The sequence below is a fragment of the Podarcis erhardii genome (assembly GCF_964252035.2).
Source record: "Podarcis erhardii genome assembly, chromosome: 13".
In the NCBI taxonomy this organism is placed as follows: Eukaryota; Metazoa; Chordata; class Lepidosauria; order Squamata; family Lacertidae; genus Podarcis; species Podarcis erhardii.
In genome coordinates this window covers 29,718,080-29,745,880 of record NC_138502.1, presented here as the reverse complement: position 1 = coordinate 29,745,880, position 27,801 = coordinate 29,718,080, and the positions used below count along the sequence as shown (strand labels likewise).

Below are 27,801 nucleotides of genomic sequence, written 5' to 3'. Positions count from 1 at the left end.
AGGAATAGGAGAGGCTGTGTGCTGCAAGGGTCTGGAAAGGAATGATAAAGGGAAGTGCTTCTGATCACATGCACAGAAAGTATTCTTTAACTTGGATATACCAGGCCTTGGAGCCTTTTCTCAGTGGCTGGAACATGTGATGCACTAAAGAAAGTAAAGAAAAAAGCTAACAAACAAACTGAAACTGGCACAGGGACAGATAAAAGAGGATGCCCTGGCTCCCTTTTATTACATACACAGCCCAGCAAGACAACAAGAAGAACCCACCAATAAATAAAAGAGTGCTTTTGAGCATGTGCAGAATGTCTCCCTTCCCCATTGGCGAGTAGCCATAATCAACCATACATAACCAAGGTTATGGGGGCAGGACTTCTAGGCAAGAGGTCATGTTTTGGCCATTTTTAAGCACTAGCTGCCGGGATGTCGAGCACAGGAATATACATCCAGTTATACTGATGATAATCCTTACCACTATCAGCATTCTCCAACAGGGGTCCACAAATATGGCAATCAGGATTTTTTTCAGATGGAACTTGCTGGAACTCAGTTCTGGCACCTCTCAGGTGGTGCCATTGTCATTATAAGAGAACAAGGTTCATGATGAGTTCCAGCACCTTTTTTTTCTAGAAAAATCGCCCTGCTTAGGTCCATTCATTTCAGTGGGTCTCCTCTTGAATACATCTTAGATATACAACCCTTTGCCTCTTCAGAGCAGGATGTGAAAACCCCCAAAAGCTTTCTTGAAGTCTACTAGAAATAATTGGTTGGCTAGAACATGTGGACCCCTTTTTGCTCTTCCTCTTCTTATAAGCATTAATCTAATAATACCATTTAATAGAGGGTGTGTGCATCACTGTGCAGTAGGTTCAGATTAGAGTTGATCAGAAGGCATGTCTTTGAACTGTGGGCCTGAAGCAATGAGAGAAAGAGGGGTGGAACGGGGAAGCCAGCCGCCAGGAAAATCAGTTATGTTGCAGGCATGGGTAAAAGTGTAATTGACTCATTAACCAGAGGCCTTGCAAAAGGGAGTATGTGGTGGTGACAGAGGGTGAGATTGTCCTGACCTAACAACCAGAGGCCTTGGAGAGTGCAAAGTGTGAGTTGTAACCTCAATATATGGGCCTGATATTAGTAAGGGTGTAGTTTACATTGTCAGGGTGATGGTTCGTCATGATACAGAAGGCTAATGAATAACCCATCCGTGGTGACTAGAGACATTTCAGGCATGCACAAATGTCAGATAAAGACACTGTCTATAACCAACCAACATCTTTATTACATTTAGAATTTCAGGTGGGGCAGAGACTCCTGCCCTTTGTGCCTATAGGCTCCTGGTTTCACTCCCCCCTGCGTTTCCTCCCTCTGGCCCGGGCTCTGGCACTCCGCTTGTCCTTCCTTTTTTGGAAAAAAAAATATTGTTTTATTTTTTAAAAATTTTTATTGAGAAAAATAATAATACATACAAATAACACAAATACCCCTCAAAACAAATAACACAAAATACATATAATACACATAGTCCCTACAAACTCAAACAAGACACCTTACCCACCCCCGTGACCTCCCTCCACCACAGCTCGACTTCCTTAAATTTTAATTTGATTGTTTCATTGCATTTCTAAGAATCTCCATCTCTTACAGCCATTCCTGATTTCATTTTCATATTTGCTTTACCTACTTACTTACTTAGTCTATACTTACTAGGCATATATGCTTTTCCATTTGCTGGCTAGAACTATTCTAGCTGCTGCTGTGGCATATCTTTTCTTATTCTGTGGGATACCACTCCCTATTATGCCCAGTATATATGCCTCTGGTCCCCCCCCCCCATGGAAATCCTGAGCATTTTTTCACCACGCCAGAAGCTTTTAATCTTTTCACAACTCCACCAAGCGTGGATCATTGTTCCTTCAGCTTTTCCGCATTTCCAACATAAGTTAGACTTTAGTTTGTAAATTTTTGCGAGTTTGGTTGGTGTCATGTACCACCTAAAGAACATTTTCATAAAGTTTTCTTTAACAGAGTAGCAGGCTGTAAAGTTAATATCTACTTGCCATATTCTCTTCTAAATAGATAGTCCTGCCGATGTCTTGGGCCTATTTTATCTGCACCTCCTTTACAAATTCATCCTTCAGGTCCCACTCCAATAGGAAGTCATACACTTTTGATAGAAGTTTCTTGTTATTTTTTAATAATATTGATTGGAATTTTGAATCTTCTTTACCAAAACCTCTTTTGATATCTTATTTACAGACACTATTCAACTGATGGTATTGGAGCCAATCAGATACATGTTGCCTTAGCTCCCCGAATGATTTTAACTTTAATTGGCCTTGGTCTTCTGTTATCAACTGTCTATACGAGGGCCAGTGTCTTTTCATGTTCAGTTTTTTCACAGCATGTGCTTCCAGCGGGTATAACCACCAAGGAGTTTGTGGCTCCAATAATGGTTGATATTTAGTCCAGACTTTAAATAAAGCATTTCTAAGAATGTGACTGGTGAACCCGCTGTGTACTTTAGCTTTATTATAACTGAGATAGGCATGCCATCCGACTCTGTTACAGTGGCTCTCTAGATATAAGATGTCTGTTCTCTCCAATATTATCCAATCTTTTACCCAAATTAGGCATTCCGCCTCATAATATAGTTTCAGATTTGGCAGGGCAAGACCCCCCTCTTTCGTTCTTGTCCATTAATAATTTATATTTTATACGTGGTTTCTTGCCCTGCCAAATGAATCTTAACAAATCCTTCCTCCAGTCTTCAAAACATGATACTCTTTCAATTATTGGTAACATTTGAAAAAGATACAACATCTTAGGTAAAATATTCATTTTGATTATAGAGATTCTACCTAAAAATGATAGTTTCAACCTATACCATGTCTCTAAATTTCTCTTCTTTAAAAAAAAAATCTCTTCTTTTTTTAAAAAAATATAATTATTATCAAATAGATTAAGATTTCTCATTGTTATATCAATACTGTACCTAAATACTTTGCTTGTTTCACAATTTGTAGACCTGACTCAGTTTGTAAATCTTTTTGCTCTTGTTCCAACATATTTTTTACCATGATTTTAGTTTTAGTTTTATTTAACTTGAAACCAGAGACCTTACCAAATTCTGCTATTTTCTCTATTGCTTTAGGAATACTTTTTCCAGGATATTGCAATGTTAAAATTATGTCATGTGCAAAGGCCCTCAGCTTAAATTCCTTTTTGCCAGTTGTAATTCCTCTTATTTATTGTTCTCTTCTCAGTTCCAAATTTAGAACCTCCAGAGTTAATATACGGTAAATAGAGGAGGAAATAAGGGGCAGCCTTGTCTCGTCCTTTTTTCGATTGAGAAATGTTTTGACTTCCCTCCATTAATTATGAGACAGGCTTGTTGTTTCTGACATATCAGTTTTATACCTCTGGTGTACCTTTCTCCCATCTTAGATTCATCCAAAACTTTCTGTAAAAAAAACCAAGAGAAGTTGTCAAAAGCTTTCTCTGTGTCTATTAGCATGAAAGCAGGTTTTTTGCTAGGTTTTAATTCCAGATATTCAGTTAAATCAATTACAACTCATATTGGTTTTCATATGTCTGTTTGGTAAGAAACCTGCTTGGTCTTGATTTATCATATCTTTTAGATGTAATTTTAATCTATTGGCTAAGATTCCTGTAAATATTTTGTAATTATTGTTTAACAATCATATTGGTCTATAACTTCTTACTGACTCGTGGGGGGAACCTTGTTTATGGATCAGAACTATGTTTGCATCCTGCCAAGTCTCTGGAGTCTTTCCGTCCTGCATTATTTTATTCATTATATTTTGGAATTGTATAGCTATAATCTCCTCTAATATTTTGTAATGCATTGACAAGAGACCATCTGGGCCTGGCGATTTGCCCAATTTCAGATTTGAAATTACTTGATGCAATTCCATTCTAGTAATTGGTGCATTAAGTTGGTCTACTTTTTCTTCATTGATTTTAGGTATTTCTTTCCCTTGGAAATAACTTATAATTTCATGCTCAGCCTCCGGCCCTGCCTTATAGAGGTTTCTAAAAATAATCTAGGAAAGATTTGGTTATATCCTCTTCAGTATCTATTAATTTCCCATTTTGTAATAGTTTATTAATTTGCATTTCCTTCTGTTTCTTTTTCAGCTGCCATGCCAACAATTTCCCGGGCTTAATGACTAATTTGAAAATGTTTTGCCTCATCCATAAAACATTGTTCTCTATTTCTTTATTTAATAATGCTGAGAGTTGTAATTGTGTTAATTTAATATTTTGGTTTGTGATTTTATCTTTGGGAGATTTTGCTAATGTTTTCTCATTCTTTTCAATTTCTTGTCTAATTTGATTTAACTTTGCTTCTCTAATTCTTTTTTGTAATATATTTTGTTGGATATAAAATCCTCGTATGAAGGCCTTACTGGTGTCCCATATTATTCTAATATCCGTATTTTGTGCCATGTTAATTTCAAAGAATTCCTTTAGCAATTCTTGAGCCTTTTGTTTTATTTTCACGTCATTCAGTAACTTCTTGTTCAGTCTCCAACCTCTATAGTTCTTCTTGTCACCTCTTAGTTCTAGCTCCTGGTTTCACTCCCCTCTGCGTTTCCTCCCTCTGGCCCGGGCTCTGGCACTCCGCTTGTCCTTCCTTGTGCTTCCCCAGGAGCAAGATCTGATGAGGGAGAGAATTTTGCTTGGCTTCCTGCCTGATGAAAAACCAAAGAACTGAAAGTCAGGTCCCGGAAGATGCGACTGAGCCAGAGGAGGCTGAGGAGTGAAAGGATAGGACTGATGGCAGGGAGATGGTGTCTGGGTGGACAAAAACATATTGTGTGAGAGATGGATACATGTGGAAGAGGAGGGAAGTGATATATTTATGCATGTAAAGTATTTTTATACCATGATCATTTAGTCAAATAGGTTTCTCGCAGTCACTTACAAAACCAGAAGTGAAACACATAAGGAAAAAGGGATGGGGAGGGTGAAGGGTGTGCAGGAGAGGAGAAATGTAAACTCAGGGTGCTTCTAGACTGTGGCTATTTTTGGGTGAGATTCAATCACATACCAGCAAAATCGGATTGTGCAATTTTAGTTGATTGGGAGGTCTTGTGGAACAAACCCACTTCCCCAAAAGTTCAGATTTCTTTGTGATAAGGAAGGTGATAGGAAAATGTACCGGAAAGTGTAAGGGCAAGATAACTTCTATTATTTTTTATGCAATGCCATCTAACCTCCCCAGAAAAAAATGATAATAAATGCTCATTAAATAACCAACATTGTCTAATCTCCCTGCAAACAAATCAGGATGATTGCTCAACCAACAGGCTGTCTAGAAACAATCTCAGGCACCAGTTCTTAAAGTTACAGTTATTTTAATTACTAGCAGGAATTAATGACTGATAATGAATGACAGTATGGCATAGTGGTTAGGGTGTCAGACTAGGACCTGGGAGACAAGGGTTCAAATCACCACTTGGCTATGAAGCTCACTAGGCGACTTTGGGCCAACCACCATCTCTCAGCTTAATCTACTCATGGGGGATATGGGGAGGGGGAGAGCCATGCATGCCAACTTGAGCTCCTTGGAAGAACGGTGGAGTGTAAAAGAACAAATGAATAAATATTTTTGGTTCAGGTAACCTGATAGACTGGCTGCTGGTAGGTGGCAGCTGGGGGAGGACCAAAGGCAGCTGGCCTCTCAGCAGAGATGGTGGAAGAGCCCTATTGTTCACTTTCTCTCCCTCTGCCCTGCAACCCGATAGCGTGAGAGAGGGGAGTATGTGGTGCACAAAGCTGCTGCATAGCAAACTGTATCATCGCTCTGTCTGGTGTGTTACTTTCTACTCTGCGTGGGGGCTTGATGTGGCCCTGGGTCCAGAGGTGGAGCTAGCTGCTCCAGCACCCAGAGTGGCGCACGGCAAGCATCCCAGGGGGGCAGCGTGGCGAAATCATCCCCCCAGGGATGACACACGGGGCGGACCGCACCCTTGCCTGGGTCTGTTTTCATATGGTCCTTGGCGTAATTTTGAATGTGTGGCAAGGAGGAAAAATGGGAGGGGGGAGCAAAAGACAGAGGAAGTGCAGGGGGACACGCACAAGGAGTTTAAAGAGAGAGAGTAAAGATGATGTCAGCATCTTAAAAAGCAGAGGCACCACCTTGCCGACAAAGGTCCGTATAGTTAAAGCTATGGTTTTCCCAGTAGTAATGTATGGAAGTGAGAGCTGGACCATAAAGAAGGCTGATCGCCGAAGAATTGATGCTTTTGAATTATGGTGCTGGAGGAGACTCTTGAGAGTCCCATGGACTGCAAGAAGATCAAACGTATCCATTCTGAAGGAAATCAGCCCTGAGTGCTCACTGGAAGGACAGATCCTGAAGCTGAGGCTCCAATACTTTGGCCACCTCATGAGAAGAGAAGTCTCCCTGGAAAAGACCCTGATGTTGGGAAAGATTGAGGGCACAAGGAGAAGGGGACGACAGAGGACGAGATGGTTGGACAGTGTTCTCGAAGCTACCAGCATGAGTTTGACCAAACCCATTCACATTCAAGAGCCTTTAGCCAAAGCTGCCCTAGATTGAGCCTGGGACCTTGTGTGCAAAAAAAATGGAGTGGGGTGTGTGTGGAGGGGGAGGCCTGTGCTCTGCCACTGTGTTGCTTTTCTCCCTCTTCATTAAGGCAAAGACTAAATGGAGGAGGGGTGTGTGTGTGTGCTAACCATTTCTAGGCTGTCTTGCTCCCAGTCATTCAAGGAAAGGCTGGGCTTAATGCCCTCATTATGGGGGTTTCTTTTAATGCTACGCGAAGGGCTTTTAAAAATTATTATTTCCCCAGGTGTTTATAAATTCTTAAAAATTCTTTTAATGTTTTTTAAAAATGCTGCTTTTATGACTTGCTGCTGGTGGTTTTTAACACTTCTTTCAATTGTGATTGCTTTTGTTTTGCTTGTTGTTGCTTTAATGGGTTATGGCATTTAAATTGCATTGTGCGCCACTTTAGGGAATGCTAGCTATTGGTGCTGTGTGTGTGTGTGTGTAGTTATTAAGTAAGTAATTGCAATCAGAGCCTTGAAAAAAAAATGTTTAGAAAACATGTAGCCTAGAAATACACTTAAAAGAGAGCCAGAATGGTGTAGGGCTTAAAGTGTTGGACTAGGACCAGCGTTCAAATCCCCATTAAGCCATGAAGCTCACTGGGTGGCCCTGGCCCAGTCACAGTTTCTCAGCCCAACCTGCGTCACAGGGTTATTGTGGGGGAGAGAACTATGGAATAGGAATAGACTTTATTTGCGTAGCCGACAGGCCATAGCATCAAAGGACAAACACCGACAAAAATACATTACGAATATAGTTACCATAAAATCTTATGACCTATGCATGCTACCTTGAGTTCCTTGGAGGAAAAACAAGTTATCAATGTGATAGATAAAATATATAAATAATAAAATTGCAGAGGGCCAACCCAGTAAGAGCTACCACAGTGTCTTTTAAAAGTTGCCGAGATGCACACGTCTCTGAAAGTCCAGCCATGAAGCCCCTGGGCATGCTCCTCTTGTTGGGAAGTTCCAAAGTGGAGGTTTTCTTCCTGCAAAGTACCTTTCTGCTTCCTCACAGACTTTATTTTAGAAAATGGGGGGGCTGGAGGCTGGGAAGGTTCTCATGTCCATGGGCAGGATGGACACATGGAAGAAGAATTTATTTAATGCAGGCAGGGCCCAGGCCATCGAGAGTTTTTTGTGATAGTGCACAGATCCTTCGTTTGGGTCTGGAAGCAAATGACACATGGGTGAGAAGTGCTGATCATTACACATGAAGGGAGGTAGGCATGTGGAGGGGAGGCAGGAAAGATGAAGGCTGCTATAAAGCGGGGCTAGTTCTCCCATTAGGCAGGGCGAGGCAGCAGCTTTTGGAGCACCATTAAGGGGGAGAAAATTGCCAATTATTTTCATTACGAGAGGTGCCATTTTGATTTTCTGCCTCAGACACCAAAATGCCTTGGGCCATTTCTGCTAAAAAAAGGAACAAATATGGAAGAGAGAGGCATAGCAGCAGAGGATAAATGGAGGAAAGGAAGAATGAATATACAGCTCAGGGAGAAACAGACGGATTGTTGCAGGACTAGAAGCCCATGACAGAGCAGAGGGGTTAATGCAGCCTTCTCAGAGTGGGTAGGGCATTCAGAGAGAGAGTTTAAATATATGTTTAAAATGCTGCTGCAGTATTGCATTTGTATAGCATAGTGGACAAACAGGGTGCTTCTGGAATCTAGTGTGTTAGCTAATGGTCAGAGATTTTTCTTTCACAAGCTGGTTATTGGTTTTGGTTTTAAAAAAACTTGCACTGCTTAAATGAATGTAGCTCAGTGACAGAGCACATTTCCACACATGTGAAATATCCCTGGTTCAGTCCTTAGTATCTCCAGGGAGGACTAGGAAAGAAACCCTGGAGAGATTGAGCTAGATGGATCAATAGACCGCCTTGGTATACATCAGCTTTCTATGTGCCTATGCAGTTTCTGAATGTGTTTCAAGGGCAGCTCCACATAAAGCTCATTACAGTACTCTAGTCTTAAAGCAACCAAAGTATGTGCTGGAATACCAGCTCTGTCAGGCCTCCTTTCTCCCTCAGTTGTCAGCTGGCAGCAGCCATTCCATCAGCGGAAGAGATGGGAAGTAGGACTCATTCCATCAGCTCTGCTGAAAGACCAGCAGAAACATCCTGCCCCCCTGCACTGATTCTGTGTTAAAAGAAGTACTAGTTAAGAAATGGTGCCTGAATTTTTCTCCTCCTCCTCCTCTCCCTGTCAGGTTTTAAAAAAATAAATAAATACATAGAGTGTAAGCTTGCAGGCAATGACTAACTGATTGCATATAAACCATTTAAATGACTGTATAGGAGCCACCCTGGGAGCCTTTTTGGCCGAAGAGTGGGGTACAAATGCTCTAAATGAATTAAAAAATAAAATAGAAACTGCGGCAAGAGGTGCTTTTTCTAGAAGAGGCTGCAGTTGGCACATCAGCTGAAACTGAGCAAATGTGAGCTGCATGCAGCCCTCAAGGCCTTTTTTCTTTTTCTTTTTTTTTGCAGCCCTGAGCATCATTTGATGCTGCCCTCTCAGCCCTTGCACTGTCTTCCCAAAGCCAGGTGAGCAAGGTGCTGGGCTTTGGGAAGGAGGCGCAAGAGCTTTGATGGGGTCCTAGAATCATCCTGCTTCATTCCTAAAGCCTAGTTAGTCCTTTCCCAGCTTTGTGAAGGAGATGTGAGGACTCTAGGACCCTTCCAGAGCTTCATACCTCCTTCCCAAAGCCTGGTCCTTTCTTAGCTCTGACCATACAGTATGTGGTGGTTGTTGCCCAGGCAGTCTGTCTGTGTTTGCACTGGGGTTGGGTAGGTGGGGAAGTCACAGAGAAGTGAGATTTTGTTCGATGGTGCAGACATCTCTCCTACCTTTCTCTCCTGAGCTGCTTCGATGGCTTTTTATGTCAGATTTTCTGAAATAAAAAGAGTGCCCCTCATTAGGAACCCATGTTGTTTGACTGCATAAGACCATCCCCCAATTTCTAACTGTCTGCACAGTGAAATAAGATGCACAAACATGCATGCACTCCTGTGCAGTTGCCCAAAGCGCTCTCTCTCTCCTCTCTGCCACAAATATTTAACATAAGATTGTGCACATGACAGTAAAAAAAAAAAATGCCATCGAGCCACATCTCCATGTTAAACTGAGATAGAAAGAGAAAACAAATGAACTTTCTGTTGGTTTTCTATTTGTACTGTATCTTATTCAAGCTAAAAAAGTTTTGAGGCCAGAACTACTCCATCTGCTACCGCTGAACTGCCAAGCTCTCCATCCCTCCACCTTTAAGCGCCGTTATATCCTGCGTCCCACCACTCCTATGTTCACCAACCCCAAACTCTGAGGGGAAGACCCAAGCAGCATGACTAGATATTTGAGCAAAGAGACCAGGATTAGCCAGGGAGCTGTTCAGCAGTATCTGAGCTGTGAAAGCAGGCCCAGTGTGTGGTGAGCTGGAGCAGCTAGGGCACTCTCCATCAGTAGCTGAATTTGCAAGCGCCTGGTGAAGGAGCTGTTCTATCAAAGATACTGTACCAGGAGCTATCCCATGGAGACTGAAGAGCTTTATGTTAGACTTGGCTGCCATGCTTCTTCCTGGTAACTCAGCAGGATCCTGATCTGCAGTTCATACCACTGCTTGCCTCTTCCTCTGGAGTATTTGGACTCATCCAGACTTCCTTTTGTGTCTAGGCACAGTCCTACGCTATAAAGCTTTAAAAAGCATCATGTCTGAGTGCTTCCTTTTTTTTTTTGCCTTGATGCTTTCCTTATGAAAATTTGCTCTTTATTTCTGAATCGGAGCAAACAACAATCTGTGAAAAACCTGAATTGCTGTTTGTTTCTATTTGGCATTAAAGAGCAGGTTTTCAAAGGGGCAGTAGTGGAGCAAAAGAAAAAGTGCTCTTTAAGGTGAAGACCTGTGCCTAGAAAGCATGGCACAAATGGAAGTGTGGATGAGCCCTTTGTTTGTTTGTCTGAAACATTTAAATATCACCAGCCTATTTAGATTTCAGACTGGCACACAATCCATTTATATCATAACATAATCAGCAGCAATATAAGAATGCAATCCTCTTTAAAAAAAAAAAAGTGACAAAAACAAGACCAAGCTGTAGCAGTTTATAATCCCTGGGAGAACAGAAATGCTTTTGCCTGGCTCTGAAAAGAGCACACAGCTCTGTGCTTTTATGGCTTATTGATGTCTCCCAACATTATTATTATTTCCTGATGATAACACTAAAATGAGAAATTGAGGGGAGGTAAGTGTCTTGCGTTTAGATTCAACTTGTTCTCATTTCAGGAATGAAGTTCCTCTACATCAAAGCCTAAGCAAATATCAGGCCACTGAAGAAGGCTCTGTTGAAAAGCTTTTGGCCAAATTGTTATTAAGGAACACTCATTTCCATATGCTTTAATGGGCATTTTGCCTTTATAAAGGTGATAAGAATGCTTGCTTTAATATTTTTACCCTTACTTTTATGAGTGGGATAAAATTATTTTTTTGTTACATAAACTTGATACAGTTCTTTTCCTTAACATTTTTAAGTTGAGCATGGTTAAGAATAAGGTAAAACTTGGAAGTTTCTGCTGAAAGGGTTGCAACATAGGCACCTGGGGGGCATGTTTTTGGAGGGGATTCTGTAATTGAGGAGGGTAGGGAAAAGCCCTCTCCCTTGTAATTAAATAGTGCACATGCTGAGCTTCAGTGTGTTCTCTGCTTCTGGCACCTCAAGGGTGATAGTGGCAGGTCCAGAGCTAGGGTGGGTTTTCTGGGAGGTTGCTGGGTCCTTCAAAATTTCAGCCTCCTCAGGCAGAGTGTGGGCTGGGAATCCTGATGCTCTGTGGCTCTAGACAATCTGGGCTGGGGGATGGAGTCTACTGTCATCTGGAGGCCATGATGATGCCCATCCTTGTTCTAATGGAACGACTCCAGTCATCATGTCAATGATTGAGGAAGGGAGACCATGGAAGTAGTATATCCCCCATGCAACATAGCAACTTCCCCAGAATCCTCCCCAGTATTTTCTAAGCAGGGTCAGCCCAAGACATTTTTCTGCCTGAGGCAAAGGACAAAGTTGTGCGGCCCATGCCCAATTCCCCATGTATAGAGGCAGGTTGAATCTTTCTTCAACACTTGTAACAGTATCCTCCACCACCGTTGAGATTGACAGGCTAGTTTAGGTGGTGTACACAACTCTGTCTTCCATCAGATTGGAATGGCCAGGGGGCTGATGCTGCTGATCCCACCTCCCAGCCCTCAGAAGACACTGCCTTACTCTTCCCAATGGTAGAGCTGGTCTGGAGAAAGATGAGAGACTGCACAATTTTCCCAGCTATGCACTCCCCCTGGGGCCACGCAAGCTATCCCCTTGCCCAGATTATCCGGAGCTTTGGGCTGGGCTGTCACCAATATGCTGATGACACTCAGCTCTATCTGCTGATGGATGGCCACACCGACTCGACCCCGAACACACTGACCAGATGCTTGGAAGCTGTGGCTGGATGGTTTCATGGGAGCCGATTGAAACTAAATCCTTCGAAGACAGAGGTCCTATGGCTAGGTCGGGATGGCATGGGGATGAGGGACCAACTCCCTTCTCTTGCGGGGGCCCAATTAGTGCTATTGCGTTCCATTAAGAGTTTGGGTGTAATCCTTGACGCTTCCCTTTCCATGGAGGCGCAAGTTACAGCAACAGCCAAGGCGACATTTTTCCACCTTCGCCGCATCAAGCAGTTGGTTCCTTACCTTTCCCGCCCCGACCTGGCCACAGTGATCCATGCGACGGTCATCTCCAGGCTTGACTACTGTAATTCGCTCTACGCGGGGCTGCCCTTGAAGCTGTCCCAGAAACACCAGCGGGTACAGAATGCTGCAGCGAGGCTCCTCACGGGGTCTCTGCCATGGGAGCATATTCACCCAGTGCTTTTCAAGCTGCACTGGCTCCCGGTGGAGTACAGGGTCAGATTTAAGATGCTGCTTTTGACCTTTAAAGCCCTTCACGGCCTAGGACCCTCGTACCTGCGGGACCGCCTCTCTTGGTATTCCCCACGGAGAGCCTCAAGGTCCATAAATAACAACACCCTAGTGGTCTCTGGCCCTAAGGAAGTTAGTTTGGCTTCAACCAGAGCCAGGGCCTTTTCAACTCTGGCTCCGGCCTGGTGGAACGCTCTGCCTCATGAGACCAGGGCCCTGCAGGATCTGATTTCTTTCCACAGGGCCTGTAAGACAGAGTTGTTCCGCCTGGCCTTTGGCTTGGAGCCAATTTGATTCCCTCCCTCCCTCTCTTTTTTTCTTTCTTTTCCTTCTCCTCCTGCGATGAGGCTACATTTTAATATTTAATGTTCCATTATTTTAATGTTGTATTTTATTTTTGTTTTTAAGTTGTAATCATTCATCTTGTTTTTATTATTGCTTGTAAGCCGCTCTGAGCCCGGCCTTGGCTGGGGAGGGTGGGGTATAAATAAAAAATTATTATTATTATTATTATTATTATTATTATTATCCCTCTTGATACCTCTTAGTCTGGGAGCCACTTTTCTCGCCAACGTAGCTCTTCCGGTTGGGGCTCAATTCAGCGGCCTCCTTTTCTGACTTCTCAGCCAGCTCCTGGGCCTCTAGAGGCAGTTCAGGATCCTTTGTGAGTGTGTTCTCTGATTTGGAAGGCAGTGCTGGTGTTAGAGGCTGGAGGCTGCCCGAGCTGTCTGAAGATATGATTGGCTCACTTGTTTTCTTGGTCTCAAATTCCTGGGCACTGGCCATTTTGGTGGCAGTGTGAATATTCCAATTGCGCTTTCCTGAAGATGCATGTTTAGGAGATGAACTCTGAGGAAATGGAGAATGGGGCATTCAGCCAGGGAGAAAGATGACCAAAGAGTCATGACTTTCAGCTCCAAATCTCTCCCACCCTCCACGTACAGATATTGTTCCAGTTCTCTAAACCACCAGCTAGGCAGCAGGAGGCTGGGCTTTGAAGCCCTTGATGTCCCACCTGAGACACAGGTACAGGGCTCATCCTTAACCCACTCTTCCCCAGGATGCAAACCCATATATATAAGGCCTGCTCCATTTCCCTCTTCTTCCCATTCTGTTCTCCACCAATTCCCAGGGGCCAGAGCTTACTGACCTTGAGAGCGTTCTTCACTTTGTCTTTGAGAGGCAGTGATGGAGCTGACGAACTGGGTTTCAGGCTTTTGGGCTTCTTCCCTTTCTTCTTCTTTGGATGCTCATCAAGGTTTTCTTCGGAGGGCGGCCGCAGCATTTGGACAATCCTGACCCAGGCATCAAAGAGATCACCTCGCTTGTCTGACTCACACAGCTGGAGGTAGAAGGTGCGGCCACTCACCAGCTTGAACCGCAGCTGCTTTTTCTCTGCATTGTGGATGCTGATCTTGACGTAACGCAAAGGGAATAACCTGCATAGGTGTGTGTGTTGAGGGAGTGAGATTGGGAACAGTTAAGGCTTTAAAAACTGCAGCTTACTGTTGTGCACCACTGAAATGATAATCTGTAAGGAAGAAAGCAATGAAAGTTAATCTGTAAGAAAGCAGATGCTCTGTCTCAGTAGCTCAGCAGCAGAGCATCTGGTTGGCTTGCAGAAGGTCCCAGGTTCAACCCTGGGTCATCTCCAGGCAGGGCTGGGAGTGTTTTCTGTCTGAAACCCCGGAGAGCTGGTGCCAGTCAATATCGACAATATAGGGCTAGATGGACTGTTGATGTGAATCTGTACAAAGCGACTTCCTATGTTTCTATGTGTACTCTTTTCAATCCAAGATAATTTATTCATTTGTATCTTTAATAGCGGGAGGATGAATCATGTGGACTAGTAGTTTGAAACACTTGTTATAAGCTTGCTCATACAGTGGTACCTCGGGTTACAGACGCTTCAGGTTACAGATGCTTCAGGTTACAGACTCCGCTAACCCAGAAATAGCACCTCGGGTTAAGAACTTTGCTTCAGTATAAGAACAGAAATCGCATGGCAGCAGCACAGCAGCAGCGGGAGGCCCCATTAGCTAAAGTAGTACCTCAGGTTAAGAATAGTTTCAGGTTAAGAATGGACCTCCAGAATGAATTAAGTTCTTTACCCGAGGTACCACTGTATACATTTTGAAAAGCCCAATGCTGTGCGATTTCATGGAGTTGTCTTCACAGAATTTGCATTAGGATGCAAATACCAATCCCCCCCTCAAGTTAGCCTTACTCTGGGGTTGGTTTCTCAGCTGCCAAAAGGATAGGGAGGAACCTGGGGCTTACTCTTCACTCATCTGTGATTTCACCAATGAAGCAAAAGTTCTAGGAAGAGCAAACCTCCAGTGCTTGCTGTACAGGGGAAAAAAGAGTCTGCTTTTGCCAGCATCCTTTGCATGTTGAAGTCATGCTACTACAATGATAACTGGAATTTTTGCCATCAACCTTTTACAAAAACAATCATCCTCAAAGCACATGGCTGTTGGCATTTCAAGCAGGGAGGCATTCCCACAATATCCTCCAATTCAGCCACAGGTTTGCTGGTGATGAGGACACACAGTTCCCACAAAAGCCATTTGGGCAAATACAGAACAACCAGAACAGGTGAATATAGGTTCCAGGGCTGAGCCATTGAGACCCGTGACTCAAATTAAGCCCCACTTCCCTTGTTTCCTGTGATGTGCTATGGAAATTCACTGAGCATGGGATATTGTCACCTGGGCATGCCCCTGATGCCACTGCAGAAAGACTCACCTGGTTAGCTCATATCTTGGTGGTGGGTGATGGTGGAAGATGCTTTTTGCCTTTGTAGTGTGCTCTTCAGATGGGGCAATGGGCCGTGCCAGGAGCAGCACATTTGGGATCAGCAGGACAGGGCTTGTAGAGGTAATGCCAAGAGTCACAATATGCTCCTGGTTGTGGATCTCAACTGGGCCACCTTGTTTGCTGATCTGAGGGTACAAGATAGACTTAACACACAGTTTCCTGCCTTCTAAAAATGGACGGTATCTCAACCAGCCTCCCCCAACTTGGTGCCCCTCTAGATGTTTTGTAACACAACTGCAATAATCTCAGATGGTTGGCCATGCTGTTGGTGGGGCTGATGGGAGTTGCAGTAGAAAAACATCTAGAGGGCACTAGGTTGGGGAAGGCTGGATGAATCCTTATTGCTAGTGTTTGTGTTTGGAGAGGGACTAACCTACAGTGGAAATTACATGTACTTTTCTTTGCTGCCTGCCCTTTAAAATTTTATTTTCATTGGGTGATATTCAACTAATTTTTAACCAGTATAGATTCAGGACAGACCAAAAAAAAGCACTTCTTCATGCAGTGCATAATTAAAACTATAGAATTTGCTCCCACAGGAGGTAGTGATGGCCAGCAGCTTAGACAGATTTAAAAAGAGGATTAGATAAATTCACAGAGGATAAGACTGTCAATGGCTACTAGCTATGTTGTCTGCGCTCTTTGGTTGGAGACAGTAAATGATTCTGAATACCAGTTGCTGGAAACCACAGGAGGGGAGAGTGCTCTTGAGCTCAGGTCTTGCTTGAAGGCTTCCCGCAGGCAACTGGTTGGCCACTGTGAGAATAGGATATTGTGCTAGATGGGCCACTGGCCTAATCCAGTAGGCTCTTCTTATGTTCTTATCCACTGAAATTAATGAACATGACTAACTTAAATCCATTTATTTCAGCAGGTGTACTCTGAGTAAAAGTTAGTTAAATATCACCCTTACAGTATCATATGTATTTCATATGAGATTTCAGTGGGATCTAAGTGCAACTAAGTTCGGATTGAACTCAATGTATTTGTGGAGAATCTGGTGAATATATAAACTGAATATAATTTCCTTCTGACATTCCTCCAGCTATGAAGGCTGAGATATATATATATATATATATATATATGAATGAATGACTTAACCCCAAAGGGTACAAGTGTTGAATCTGACAAGTTGGTATTTAACATAATTGCCTCAAAATCCATCAACAGACATGGGCTGGTAGCTTGGAACAGAAAAAATGGTAGAACGTTACCAAGTGTCTATAGCTGGTGAGCTGCATTTGCCTGATGCATCACAAATCATGCAGGCTTTAACTAATCCCAAACAACTAATCTGTGATGTGTGGATAATAATTCAGGGGTAGCCAACCTGGAGCCCTCCAGATGTTGGAGTACAACACCCATCATCATCGGCCATGCTGGCTGGAGCTGAGGGGAGTTGTAGTCCAACAACTCCTGCAGGGTGCCATGTTGGCTCCCCTTGGAATAATGATACACTAACCAAGAGCAGAACTTTTAAGGCCCAGGAACCTATCATTTTAGGAATGCAACCATTTATCTAGCCTTGCTGGCCTGCACCTCTCCTTTGTACCTGTTTAGATTCCTGCCTCCTACACCCGCACCAAACCTCCCAGGGGCTTACCTGGATAAAGTCACTTTCAAACATGGGGGAAAACTGGAACATTCCATATTCCCCCTGGCGCAGCTGGCGCTGGAGGGGCCCCATTTTCCTGGTGAAAAAGGTTTTCCCATGGCTTGCTTCTGTGCCTGGCATCTTGGAAAACAGCAAAGATTAAACTGAGAAATGGGGCCAACTTTTCTAAGCATCTGTAGTGGTAGTCAACTAAGTTTTACTTGGCGTAGGCCCATTGAAATTGAAGGTCCCCCACTTGGTCATGCTCATTCAAATTCAATGTGCCTACCACCCCTGGTTTTCAGATTCAAGTTTCCCCGTGCAAAGTTTGGTATTTGTAGAGGCGATGAAAGCTTTTCAGCTTCAAAAAGTGGGCTTTTGCTCTTGCTAGGGTGGTGAATGCTTCATATTCAAAATCAATGAAAAGAGCAAAGTTTTGTGGGAAGAGTGCTTATTTACCCTGTTATGGTAGGAATCAGAAGCACCCCCCCCCAAGCCTATCTTGCTTCAGAGGGATACAACAGGGCTCAGAAACAGTGTAAATTGAATATTATACCAACATACTATTTGAATTCCAGGCCAAATCCAGTGCTAGCTTCAAACCTTTAGGGCCCTAAACCAGGGATTTGGAACCTCACCCTTGAAATCAGTCCTCTAGGCCTCTCTGTTTTTCCCTTGGGACTCTTATCCAACCACACCCCTTTCCAGGCTGCACCCTAAAATGGCTCTGCTCTGTGTCTTCCATTAGTGTGGAGATGTGGAACCTGTGACTCTCTCAAATATTGCTAAACTGCAACTCCCATCAGCTCCAGCAAATGGCCTGGGATGGTGGGCCCTGGAGGGACGAAGGTTCCCCACACCTGCTTTAGTTGTCCCACCCCCCCGGCTGGAATATGTACTTGAACTGATGGAGAGAGATGTGCAGGATGTGGTTGTAGGTAGAAACCTTTGGCTTTGACTGTACAAAGCTAAGAGTCACACCTGTTGCTCTGCCCGCTTCTTCCTCTGGCCCTGCCCATCCCTGCCATGTGGCCCCCAGGAGGTTGCCCATAAGGGAGTTTGGCCCTCAGGTTGCAAAAGGTTCCTCACTCCAGTGCTAAACAGTTTGGGACCAAGCAGCATACCTTAAGGACCACCTCCTTCCATGCAAACCTGCCAAGGCAGTCACATTAATGCTGACAGCTGTACCACACTTCCATTGGAGGTACACAATGACAGGTATGTGATACAGGGCCTTCTCAGGATTCATTCACACTTCGTTTGTCCCATGATTTCTAGTCACGGGTCCAATAGTGTGGTGGTGGTGTTGTTGTTTGTCGTGCCACTTTCCCTGGGAAACCCCACTGTTTACCAATGAACTAGAACAAACATCAAAATGCAGAAAACCCGACTTTTTTTGTGATTCAGCACTAAACCGTGGGGTTTCCCGGGGAAAATGGCAGGACAAAAAAAGGAACTTTTGAACCTGTGACTAGAAATACACAAACAGAAGAAGGACGAGTCCTTTAAGTTTACCTAGGTAGCCCTTCCTGGAGCACTCTGCCTCTCTTCACAGCTGCTTCACAGAAGTGGTAGTGGTGGGGTCTAGTGTGCACCCTCCTCCTCCCCCCTCTTCCTTACAGTCAGCAACCTCCCCCCGCCACATGATTTCCCACCAGACACAGGAGGAGGAAGTTGGCATTCTGATTAACACTGGAGTGGCCATTTATATATCCTCAAAACAGACAACAAATGAGGGCAGAGTGCCAGCTTGCCCTCTGCCCCCTCCTGAAAAGAGGCAGTGACTGCTGCTGAGAGGTCAGGGACACAATGGTGCTCCTCCTCCTCCTCCTTTAGCTTTAAACAGGACTTAGGCCAGATATTTCCTCTGACAGCCCTTCGAATAGACGGCTGTCCTCTGTAAGGTAGGAGACCTGGCCACCCTACAGGCAGCTGCCGTAATTGTAATTGTCCACAATGCTCTGAGGTCATGTCGCATCCCTCCACAGCATTGAGGGCAATTACACTAATTACCACTCAGTGCTAGTTTGAGAGCTGGAAAAAGGGGGTCCTGGAGAGTGGCATCATCATCATCAGGCTCTTAGTAGCTGCCCAAGGATGTCGCCTGCTGACACACTAGGCCTTCTTTCAGCTAGCTGCAAAGATCTGATTCTTCCAACACACACTTGGGCTAGAAGGGGAGGGGGGTTATTGTTTTGTTCTGTTCTTGTTTTTATTATGTATTTTGTCTTATCCTGTATTTTTATGCTGTGAACTGCCATGAGATCTATGGATGAAGGGTGGTATACTACTACTTCTGCTACTACTACTAATAGAAGTGAAACTGTTTTTTGGTGGCTGTGCTGCTAATTTTAATATTATTGACGGTCTTTTTACTGTGCCCCTTGTGATTTTATGCTGCTGTCCTTTTAATGATTACATGATTGCTTTTAATGTTATCCAGCTTGAGATGTCTTTGACTGAAAGACAGGACATATTTTATCCTAATAGCAACATAATGAGCATATCTGCATTGCATGCCATTCTAACCCCACCCCCAGAATCAAAGGGATTGTAGTTCTAGTTCTCAGTGTTCTTTATGGTCAGAAATCTCCAGACCTCCTCAAAATAACTAGAAACTCCAGGATCCTCTGGCTAGAAGGAATGACCATTAGAGTTCAATATTGCTTTATAAATACAGCCTGTTAATTATAGTAGTTGGGGAAGGTTGGGGTGGGGGAGGGAATACACACACACACACACACACACAGAGAGAGAGAGAGAGAGAGAGCAGTTTGCCTAGGGCTATCCAGTGAGATCCATGGCTGAGCTGGGATTTGAACCTGGTCCAAAGCTATCACCACTATACCATTATCCCTTTTGCCTTCATGGAAGGAACTGAACCTTTTGCCTGTTATTTGACTCTAGTACTAATAGGATCTTTGGGAGCAGTGGGTATAGATTACAAGCCCTTTGCTGGCACTAAAAAAGCTTCATTTTAGTGGGTTTAAAAGTTCATTTTTTACTGCAAATTCTGGAATCTGGTAGGCCAGGAATAGCTAACACTGTGCCCCCAGATGCTGTTGAACTTCTGCTCTCATCAGCTATGGCAAGCATGGCCAATGGCCAGGGATGATGGAGATTATATCATCACCATCACCATTTATATCCAACCTTTCCTCCAAGGCACTCAAGGTGGTGTAAATATTTCTCCCCATTTTATCCTCACAACAGCCCTGTGAGGTAGGTTAGACTGAGGGTGAATGACTGACCCAAGGTCATCCAGTGAACTTCATAGCTGAGTGGGGCTTTGAACCCCACTAGTCTAACACACTAACCACTACACAGCACTTTTGTTGTAACCAGCAGCATCTGAAACCCTTGCCTGACATTAGCTTTTCCTTTCTTAGAGTCTAGCTTCACTGGGGGTTCACCTTGGAATCTGTTTTAAATACCTGGGTTCAGACCTAGAACCTTGAGAACAGAACAGAGTGCCTCTGTGAAAATGCAAAGAGCCTTTGTTAACCTCTGAATAATCATAACTTGGTACCATATTCCTGGGATTAGGGGAAGGACCTCCAGACCAGCAGACACAGCTTCTACAAAGATTTGAGGCCCAGCAATTCTTTTATTTTAAACTCTTAAACTTTTACCCTGTCCCACACCCCAGACACTTACCTGTGCTCACTCTACTCATGTTATCTTCTTGTCTATCAGATTCTGTTATTCAGAGCCTCCTCTTTTGTCACACTGGCAGGTGTTTTATGACATCACTGATGTCTCTATTGCTTCTTTAGCCCAATCATTGCTCACCTGGTTTACAGGTGACGAAGTGGGTCAGAGAGATCATATAAAATAATTAATCTATGTAAATCAGTGGCTGAGCAGAGCTTTGAACTCAGACTGCTGTCCAGCAGGATGTAGATGACAAAACTTAAAATCCAGTGATAAATGATATAAAGTTTGATACAAACTTTAGATCTCTCTCTCTCTCTCTCTCTCTCTCTCTCTGTGTGTGTGTGTGTGTGTAATAATCAGTAGAGAAGGTAGGAAGAAAACAGACCACATAAAACACAAAAGTTTGTTAAGTATACTATTAAATAAAGAATTAAAAACAATGCAATTTTTTAAAAAATGAGAAATATAAAATAATTGTATTAAAATGGTAGAAAAAAACAATGTAAGGTGTTAATAATTTTAAAATTAAGGCAAGATCCTGTGACAACAAGATTGAGTCCCATTAAGCTGCTTTTTATCACATCAGGGGAAAAGGTAGGATATAAATAAATAATGATAATAGATTTCACACTTTTGGAATTCCCAGTGGGATCCTGTTGATCAGGTTCTGAGTTCAGAGGTGCAAGATTCAAGTTCAGCTCCTATATGAGTCCTCCTTTCTGATCACAAGCCATGGGAAGTACCAGCTAAAAAATGGCTTTGGAGATGCAGTTGGTTGTGGTTATAAAAGGGCTTTCTCAGTGATGGCCTCAGCTTTTTGGAATGCTTTCTATAAGGAGAGGCAGGCAGGTCCCAGCCTTGCAGATGCAAATTAGCAGGGAACAGGTCTCCTGAATCTTAAGAGTTGTGTAGAATGTGGGAGTTTGGAAAGTGCAGATTTTCTCACCTTTTAATGACAAGTAGGACCCGCCAAAATTACTACTTCCCTGCCCCTCACCACCCTACTCCCTATAGCTACTGTTGCCTCAGACTGAGAGAAGAGTAGGGCAACCCCAGGCATTCACTTGCTTGCACCACAGCAGCTGCCTAAATTATGGGCTGCAAGGTGGAGGCTTTGGCTTTATTGATCACCAGTCTGCAGTTGCTTTGGAGTGAGGAAGGGATCCAGTCAGTGGCCCCCTTAGTCTCAATTCCCCATTCTTGAAATGGACAGAGAGGTGACCAGTTTAACCGTATGGTGTAGTGACAGTGAATCAGGAAATGGAGTATATTGCATTTTATCCAAACCAAAGACCCATCAAAACCATCCTTTTTTTTCCAGATGGGGGTGTAGCTGGCAAACCAGCCAAATCTCCTTTGTTATGTGTTGCTTGTGCCTTGTTGAGCCTACTGCCAAGCACCTTAACGGGGTGGACTTAAGTTCAATCATGGAAAGGGGGAGAAAAATTCTCCCCCATCCACTCTCTCCATAACGTGCCTCCCTCTTGCTTGTCTTTTAAAAATTTATTCTGATCTATAGCTCCTGAAGCTTTAGTATTTTCTGGAAGGGAAAGATTATCCAACCCTTTCATTATTCTGGCTACTCCTTTCTGCACCTTTTCAAACTCTGTGCTGTCTTTTCTGAGAAGGTGTGGTTAGAGCTTCATGTCTCAGTGCTATTGAGCTTGTTGCAAGCACTAGAGAGAATCATGAGGCTTACCTCTAGTTCCTTTTAGCCACACGAGGGTGCTGCCTGAACACTTGAAAGGCTCTGTTTAAATGACATGACTATGTTTGCTCATTTTATTGAGTGGGGGGAGGACAATGAGGTCAGCGGCCAGGCAGCAGCATCCAGTGCAGGCATAGTCAATGTGATGACCTCCAGATGTTGCTGGACTACAGCACCTATAATTCTTGACTGTTGCCCATGCTGATTGTGACTGGTGGGAGTTGTAGTACAAATGTATTGAGGGCACCACATGGCTATCCTTCATCTAGCCAGAGCAGAGTCAGGGCATCTCCCAAAGATGTCCCACAAGGCAGTGGAGGTTTAGCATCAGTTTTCTTTCTCTTAGATGGGCTACCTTCCCAGGTTGGTGAGCCCTACCTGTCCCTCACTTCCTTCTACAGCATATGCAGAAACTGCCTTCTTGACCAATGGACCCACCATTATTCTCATCCCCTCAGTCTACTGAGCCTGTCTTCACATGCGGGGGAAGGATTTGAGACCCATCAACTACCCTCACTTGGTTTAGCCAGCCAGTTGAAGCTGTTCCCAGTGTGTAGCCACTGTTACATGCTGACAGCTTCTAGGAGCCACAAATGAGAACTGAGTACAAGGTGGAGACCAAAGATGGACAAACCACACCAGGAGCACAACGTGTTCCCCACCAGAGATACCACCCCTCCCCTAACACCCCACACAACTCCCACTAACACCACTCAACAATTGATCATAGTGGCTAGGGCTGATGGGAGCTAGAGTGCAGCAGGTTTCGCACCCCTGTTCCTAGTCCAGTGCTATCAACTCCCAACTGGCCAGGGTTTCAGGCAGGGGTCTCTTCCAGCCATGCTACCGGATAACCTTTTCTTTTTGAAACTGTAGATGTTAGAGATTTGATCTGTGACCTTCTGACTCCAGAACATGTGCTCTGCTAGGCGATGGCCTCTTTCCATTTATTTATGATCCCTTTAGGTTTATTAACTGCATTAGCAATGTCCACAGCAATGCTAAATACTGTATGGTCAATGCAAATAAGGGATCTTTATCTTGCTACTATAGAGAGGACACAGATGCCCGTGAGAAATAACTTAACCAAATGATCAGATCTTAGTATTTCTAATAATTAGTAATTCTTGCAAAGATGATGTGAAATTAGTATTAGTATTACCCTCATGTTAGTATTACCCTAATGTATTGAAGATGATATGGTTGAAATGGTTCCTTGTCCCAGTTTACTGAGTATGTTCCTGCGTGATGTCAATTTTGATCTAGAATTTCCTGGTTCATAGCTCACTGCAGTGTCACATTTTAAACCTAGGATTGGGTAGCTCTTATTGATCTCCAAGTCCTATCAGCTCCAGCCAGCATGGCCAACAATTGGGGATGATGGGAGTAGTAGTTCAGAAACATCTGGAGGGACACAGGTTCTCCATCTCTGTTTAAAAACTAATACAGTTTTGAAGATGATAGATAGATAGATGGATATAGATAGATGATAGATAATTTGCTGTCAGCGCACAAGAATGCTTCTCCAAGAGGTTTTGCACTCATTCTAAAAATTGTTGTGTTATAAATTTCCCAGACGATCATTTTATTGCTCCAAATAAACTGTAAGATGCAATCCTGGATTGCGAGTGCAAAGGGCTCTTGAGAAAAACCCAAGCAGGGTTTCTTTGTAGAAGCACCATGCTGTTATATGTTGATTGGGAGCACAGGGATGAATTTGAGCCAAGATGCACTGAGCCTTTACTGCTGAACCTCTTGTTTCCTGTCTAAATTTTTGATCTGCTTCATCTCTAAGGCTGCTACAACATTTTTTTAAAAAACCCAACAACAACCCTGTCAAGCTAAAATAACCAGTTGTTGGTACATTTTTATTTCTTTTTTTCTGGTGCATTTTTCAAAAAGTCTCAGCATAACCTACCTCACAGGAATGTTGTGAGAATAACATGGCATAACTGCATGGCTTGAGCTCCTTGAAAGAGGGGCAGTGATCAATAAAACCTGGCTTCTGTTTAACTCAAGGCATTAACCCTAGTCCAAACAAGAAAGCCTTACAGCTTTTCTAGAAAAGATGTTCAGATGAATGTTGGCGAACCTTCAAGATAAAGGAATTGCCCTGTCATGGACCTGCTACTGGGAATTCTCTGTTCATGCCCTAGGAGCTCAAAGATGGGGAACCTGTGCTTCTTCATGGCTTGGACACATAAACTGTTTTAATTGTCAAAGCTCTGCACTGGAAGCAATAATTTGAGAGGTCTTCTGATTATGTGCAGAGTAATTTTTCAGTGCCGCGGAATAATTGTTGTATGCCTCTTCCCTCTTCAACCACCTGCCTTCAAAGCATACGCCACTATTTAAGAGGGAAAGTGTTCCTGATCTCACTGTGCTCCAATAAAACCAGTAGATATAGAACTCCTCAGAGGAGCACTACCACCTTGAAGAGCATGGGAAGGGTGAGCTGCAGGCAAAGCTGGACTCCCTTTAGGGCAGAAGGTACTTAATGCATAAATAGTCTGAACGACTGTAATTTTGCATTTCCGCCTCATTAGCCAGATCAATATACAACAGTTACCCTTCACCTCAACTGCATCGTTAGCCTATCTGTAATTTGCCTGCTATTAAGTACTCTCTGGCTCTTGGCATGCAGCAGTTGGGGGCATGAGAGGGTGATAGAGGCTATAGTGGGTGGGCAAGGGAGGTGTGATACAGCTCAGACTATGATCAAAAATACCAGCTCAACTCCCAGTTGCAACCTGAAGCCAAAGGAGAGATGATTAAACCATCCAGATGGGCAGATGGTCTCTTTCTATGTTCTCTGCAGCACTTTGGACAGCACTACACATTTCATATTCTGGTTCCAAACTACAGGCCTTGGGTGCTAGTCAATGTTAGCTCCACTCAGAGTAGATCCATTAAAATTAATATACACGACTAAGTTAGGGTACTTAATTTTGGTGTGTCTATTCTTGAGTAGGGCTTTTTGAACACAACCCTTTGCAGGGTCACCCGTCCACATCTTGTATTTGCTGACCTATTATATAATTCCAGTGTATGCCTATCACTTTAATCCTTTTATGTAAGTCGTTTTGTAAAATTGGCCTGCAAAGCTGTATATAATTATCGTAAAAATGAATACATAAGGGTAAACTATCACAGAAAACACTGCCCTCCCCCTCAATCTAGTTGATGAAAGCTTCACCTTATAGTGATCAGTGTGAACATGAGTGCACATCCTTCCTGCGTAAAGCCTTGAAAGATTTAGACTGACTGTTTTAGCATGGCCTTGTATCCAAGCCTGTACTATTGGAGGATTGCACTGGGGAAGATGCATAAACAGATTGGTGGAGAGAGAGAGAGAGAGAGAGAGAGAGAGAGAGAGAGAGAGAGATGGAGGGATGGATGGATGCAACAGTTCCCGAAGTTCTGTGACACGTTACTGTGACCAAGAAACTAATGGAGGATAAGCATATGCAGAGATAGGAGGCAGAAGCTTATATAACAGAAGCTTATATAAGCAGATGTGAGAAAAGGTATAAGCCCTGTGGGATTGGGCCACTGGGTGCAGAGAACAAGCTTAACTACCATCCTAGTGACATCTCCAAATCAGCGTTCGAAACTCCCATTGTTCTAGGTGCACTTTGTGACAGGGAGTTTCATTAGTGCAAGCAGTTTTTGAGCTCTGGGTTCAGTACTGTGCCTAAGATTTCATATTAAAACTGCAAAGTGGAAGGAAAAGAGGACCTTTTTCTGCCTCGCCAATTCTAACTACTCTCTGAAGACTGGAGAAGAGACCCTCTTAAGAATATTAGGGGGGTGGGCAGGGGAAGGATTAGACCGTGTGAAAAATGAACATAATATTTTAGCTGCAGTTCATTTTCAACTTTGTGTTCTTGTTATTTAAAAAAGTGTGCATAGACACTCCATTGTTGCGCCCATAACCTAGGTTTAAGGTGCCATTTAGCTACTAGTTTTCATATCTCAGTTTCTAACATTGCTCCAAATGTTTCCTCTTTATATTCTCCCACATCAGTGCATGGCAACCTTTCACTCCCATTGGAGAAAATGAAGCCCAGCATTTTGGGGCTCTCTAGCATTGAGGCCAAATCCTGTCTGCCACCTTTGATGCACAGTGGCCTGGCCCTCCCTGGCAGAGATTCACAACGTGGTGCAATGTAACTGTGGGTAAAACTCCCAGAAATCATTGCAAGCCCCCTCCCTCCACATGCCCACAAGTAACTTTATAAATGAATGACTACGGGCCAAAGTTAAGCCCCTTTAAGCCTCATGCATTTAAAGAAGACACTGTCAGGGAACTGCCATCAGTGCCGCAGGGAGAGAGCAAAAGCCAGAGGGATTCCAGAGAGCGTCCAGGGATCGGGAGAAGCAGCCCATCTTCTGGGGAAGAGAATCAGCGTAGCACCAGTGGAGAAGGGGGGCAGATGGGGGAAGTGGTGAGGCGGTCCCATGACTCCTTGCCTGGGACCAGCGGGGAGAGTAGGGGTCCTCCGTTGCCCACGCCCTCCTTGCGCTGAAGGCTTTCGCGCAGAGAGAGTAGGAGGAGACTAGGCGTCAAAGAGCTTCTTTGCTGGAAGAAGTTTAAGAAACGCCCACTGACGGATTCTGCCAGCGATTGAGTCAGCCACGGGTGAGTGGCTGTCCGGACAGAAAAGGTTCACTTTGGCAACCCAGCCAGGTGTTAGCACCCAGCCGGGGAGATAAGCACCGGCTTACGCACGAGCAACCCCTAGAACCATTACAGACACATTTAAACTTGTGCTTTAAATCACCATTTCAAGTCAATGGGATTTAAAAGTGCTCTGTGACATTTGTTGGGTTTTTCCACACATTGCCTGTTGTCTGCCCTGCCTTGGTGTAATCAAGGAGATGTGGAGGGTGGCATTTACACCTGTCCCCACTGGCCTGTGTGCCACACACTCTGAGCTCCACCCACCCCATGCATGAAAGAGTAGTTTTTCTACTTTCCAAGTGTACGATTCAAGAAGAATCAGGGAAGTTTTTAATCTGTGATATTTTAGTGTATTTTTGGTTTTTATGGAAGCTGCCCAGAGTGGCTGGGGAAACCCAGCCAGATGGGCGGGGTACAAATAATAAATTATTATTATTATTATAAGAACAAACCCAATGGGGACAGCTGGTCCTCAGCAGGTGGTGGTGGTGGTGGTGGTGGTGGTGGTGGTGGTTGTTGTTGTTGTTGTTGTTGTTGTTGTTATTATTATTATTATTATTATTATTATTATTATTATTATAAGAACAAACCCAATGGGGACAGCTGGTCCTCAGCAGGTTCGTGCTGAGGAGGAAAATGTGCCCTGGGAGGAGTTGGCTTGGCAAGCTCTGAATACCCCCTGCACCACCCCAATATTTCCTGGCCTGCCTGCAAACACCACCTTTATAATTAGAAGCTCCTTGCCTGCTGGGCCCTCTGTAGAGATCAAATGCTTCCCTTCAG

At 43.8% G+C, this 27,801-nt stretch overlaps 2 protein-coding genes across 9 annotated transcripts in view; one reads left to right on the top strand and one right to left on the bottom strand.

Moving 5' to 3' along the window:
* Positions 1–27,801, top strand: part of LOC309328060 (acid-sensing ion channel 2) — a 376,555-nt gene that overhangs the window by 78,135 nt on the left and 270,619 nt on the right. The window lies entirely within an intron of this gene.
* LOC309328144 (uncharacterized protein) lies at positions 1,255–22,442 on the bottom strand. 4 transcript variants are annotated; one of them, XM_081838131.1, is made up of 9 exons: positions 22,326–22,422; positions 20,627–20,761; positions 16,979–17,110; positions 15,304–15,518; positions 13,706–13,994; positions 13,097–13,404; positions 9,452–9,495; positions 4,554–4,712; positions 1,255–1,395 (listed from the first exon to the last, which is right to left on the bottom strand). In XM_081838131.1, exons 3-8 carry the CDS (start codon positions 17,108–17,110, stop codon positions 4,597–4,599), a joined length of 1,104 nt encoding a protein of 367 aa, XP_081694257.1. In that variant the 5' UTR covers positions 20,627–20,761; positions 22,326–22,422; the 3' UTR covers positions 1,255–1,395; positions 4,554–4,596. The 4 variants fall into 4 exon arrangements, with proteins under 4 accessions (XP_081694257.1, XP_081694255.1, XP_081694258.1 ...); XM_081838129.1 differs by having other exon boundaries at positions 4,575–4,712; positions 22,326–22,421; XM_081838132.1 differs by having other exon boundaries at positions 4,575–4,712; positions 15,304–15,500; positions 22,326–22,419.

What these genes read in the sequence shown, in the direction of transcription:
- LOC309328144 (XM_081838130.1), bottom strand. Translation starts at nt 17,110, where the DNA reads ATGCCAGGCACAGAAGCAAGCCATGGGAAAACCTTTTTCACCAGGAAA. An exon ending in TTGAAAGTGACTTTATCCAG is followed by an intron (nt 15,519 to 16,978) that starts GTAAGCCCCTGG and finishes CTGTGTGTTAAG; the next exon opens with TCTATCTTGTACCCTCAGAT. An exon ending in AAGCAGCTCAGGAGAGAAAG is followed by an intron (nt 4,713 to 9,451) that starts GTAGGAGAGATG and finishes GTTTTTCATCAG; the next exon opens with GCAGGAAGCCAAGCAAAATT.